At 36.7% G+C, this 3,282-nt stretch overlaps 1 protein-coding gene across 1 annotated transcript in view; it reads right to left on the bottom strand.

Moving 5' to 3' along the window:
* Nucleotides 1–814: 814 nt before the first annotated feature.
* LOC104404382 (receptor-interacting serine/threonine-protein kinase 2-like) overlaps nucleotides 815–3,282 on the bottom strand; it is a gene marked incomplete at its 5' end in the record, with an annotated part of 10,635 nt that continues 8,167 nt past the window's right edge. The window contains 2 exons of the mRNA XM_010012806.1: nucleotides 815–1,140; nucleotides 2,338–2,517. Coding sequence (XP_010011108.1) covers nucleotides 815–1,140; nucleotides 2,338–2,517 — 506 coding nt within the window. The remainder of the gene's footprint in view (nucleotides 1,141–2,337; nucleotides 2,518–3,282) is intronic.

Raw genomic sequence — 3,282 nt, 5'->3', positions numbered from 1 at the left:
GAGGCATTAACTAAGAAAATGTAAAAGGGGTATTAACTAAGGGTGCTCTGGTATAAGCTGTATGTGGATCTCATCCTACTATGACTTCAAGAGAAGTTGAAGTGGTTGTAACCAAATAATGTAAAAGGTTATAGCTGCATTCTTTCTAACATATCAGTTCTTAGCAGAACAAAGATGATCAACAAAATGCCCTTGGGGTTCTCTTTGGACTGACGTTCTTCTTACGCAGCGGTCTGAAGTGCTTGCCCCGGCAACGAAATCGGGAAAAAACCCCAAAACAATAAAAAAATCCTATAGAATTGCAATGTAATCTTCTTCCCACCTTCCTCTCATCTCTGGTATCTTGGAAGGACTAACCAATACGGCTGAAAGAAAATTTACTGTACACACAGCATACAAGCCCTGAAATAGAGCACACATTTTTTTTCCTCCTCTATTGGAAAGACAAGATGAAGGGAGCAAAAACAACATTCCAAGTTGAGTTGGGTTGTCTCAATCCTGTGAGGTGGAAGGAAAGGATATCTATAAACAGAAAATATGTAAACCAGGGAATATTTAATGTTTTTTCTTTGTCATGTATAAACGAAATACTTTTATGAACTGAGTCAACAAGTGTCTAGTGTTTGGCATGATGGTTGCACTCCACCTAATTAAATGGTGACTCACCAAATGCAGTCTAGATGAATTCAGTGTCATTTCTGAGACTCTACAAAGGCATAGTAAAGACAATGCAGTACATATATAAAACCACTATATTGAAACAAGAATCATGTTGTAAGAAATATCCACATGGTTTCATAGAGAAAGAATAAATTTAAAGATGCAGTCTTAGAGAATTTGGCACAATATCTGGGTAAGGTTGAAGTCCTAGCTGTTTGTTATCTTTCAACTTCTGTATTATAATTCTGGCAAATTCCTCTCCTTGGCTATCTGAGGTATCAAGCAGTTGTCGTACTTTCGATGTCCTTGTAGGTTTTGTGCTTATAAGTTCATAGTCTTCTTTCATGAGTAAAAATCTTGATAGAAGAGCATCCAGTGACTGATTCAAACATGCTTCAGTCATCTGATCAATAATTTCTTCTCTTTTGCTTTGGATCCATTGATGAGCTATGTTCTGTTGTACAGTTTCCAAAACAAAATCTGAGATTGGAGAGGATTAAAAAAAGAAGTACTGTAACTGCCTGTCAATAAATAGTGCCATAGAACAAAGAACAAACTGAGAAAGAGCTGTTTAACACTTGTTTTTTGGTCGGAAATACACTAGACTACTAAATGTGCTTTTAACTATTATACTCCACATTTAAAATGTTCCATTTTGTCAAATTTGGTGATTGAATTATTTATTTTATCTGAACCACTGAATAGTTTAGGTCAGAAGGAACCCTCAAGGTGGTCTTCTTGTCTAATGGCCTGCTCAAAGTGGGGCAAACTTCAAGGATAACTCAGGTTGCTCAGTGCCTTGTTTCCAAATGATGGGACTTCTATAGACTCCATGGGAACCTGTTCCAATGTTCAACCCAACCTGGTACTAAAATGAGGAAGGTGGTAACTTCACTTTCCAGTGGGATTTTTATTGAAGTTTACTGAAAACATCCTTCTAGTACCTGTGTATTTTCCTCAAGCTGAGGATTCACATAGTGAAAAGGTGTCAGTTCTGTTGTTAGCAGTAGGATGATGTGGCAGATCTTTATAAAGTTGCATGTTATCGTGTGGCCCATTAAAAAAAAAATATCTCTGAATAATTCATCATGCACTAAAGTTTCTTTTGTTTTACTTTTTTGGAAGCACACTTCTAACAGTTATTTGATGCATAGCAATATAATGAAGTGAGCTCTCAACTAACAGAAAATCATTAAAGGAGAGATACCGACACAGTTGCTGCTTCTCTTTGCCCCATCATTATGAAGAGGAAGATTGACAAGACTAAAAAGTGAGGAGAATTGACAGGGAACAAGATGATTTAAGCTCAAACTAACTTTTTTTCCTGTTCTGCTGGCTTGCAGCACTGCTACAGCAGTAGGAGAGGGAAGAAATAATATGAGGAAATGGAATGTGATAAGGAAGGATCAGTGGCAGCAGGCATTAAGTTTGCTTAAAAGGAGAGAAAAAACGTGGTAGCTACAGGTACATGTACTTGGTCACATTTTACATTGGTTTTACTTTGTAATGTAAGGCTACAAGGACACAACTACCTGCATACTTAATTTGTAGAATGCTTTGTTTTCATTTTACAGATGAACAAGTTCAAGTTTCCACTTCATTCACATATATATATATATATATATGATATTAGGACACTTCTTGTGGATCATGGCATCAAATCAGTGTTTGCTGTACCTGAAGGAATTGGTGACGACCGCAGCATACATGGTGCAGAATTTGAGGCATCTGAATTACTCTTGTCAGATGAGGGAAAACAACTGTATGGATGCACAAGAAGTCTGGCGCTCTGAGTTACAGAGATATTTTCATCCGTGCTCTGACAGCTGAGAGATTGTAGACCCCCAGAATTTCCATCTAAAAAAAGGAAATATGAAACAACGAAAGAGCCAGCTGTATTACTTCAATGTTCAAATAAAATACAGCCATTAGAGACTACTCAGAATAATCCATAAACCAAGTCATAAACAACCTGAATTTGCTTCAAAATTCCTTACATTCAGGTTCTGAGTATATTTATGCCCCTTATCTTTTACCAGGGCTTGACCATGGGTTGGGGGGTTTTGTGTTATTTTAAAAGACCCAGTGCCGATATCTGCATCAGTTAGTTTTATAATGGAAAGCAAGACTGATATTCCTCATATTTTCAAAGTTTACTTCGGCTGTAAACACTTCTGCTGTTGTAGGGTTTTGCAGACTCTATTTTCATAAGCTTTACAGTATCTATACATACATATAACAAAGCCTAAACAGTGACTCTACAAAAGGACCACCAACCGATCAATCAGATTAACTGTACTACCACAATCTCACTAATAACCTCCACAGGAAGATATGACAATTTTTAACAGGAACCAGGAGCAAGAAGGGCTGACACTTACCATTATCTTATCTGATTTCACTTACAGTCCATGCTCATATTCAAGCCAATATTCCATTTTCTAAAATTCATCACAACATTCCTATTAAGCTTGGTAACCTCAAGTTTTTCTTAATCTTTTAAGATTTTATACTATCTGTATAGATAAATGCTTGGGTTGAGGTACAGGCAAACTACACTACACTTGCTTTCTGCTATTTTTCCAGTAACTGAAATTCCTTAAGCCTCCTGTAGCTTATTTT

The sequence above is a fragment of the Nestor notabilis genome, unplaced genomic scaffold (assembly GCF_000696875.1).
Source record: "Nestor notabilis isolate BGI_N333 unplaced genomic scaffold, ASM69687v1 scaffold1204, whole genome shotgun sequence".
NCBI classification, from domain to species: domain Eukaryota; kingdom Metazoa; phylum Chordata; class Aves; order Psittaciformes; family Psittacidae; genus Nestor; species Nestor notabilis.
The sequence above is the reverse complement of the archived record's forward strand: the minus strand, read 5'-3'. Positions and strand labels throughout refer to the sequence as shown.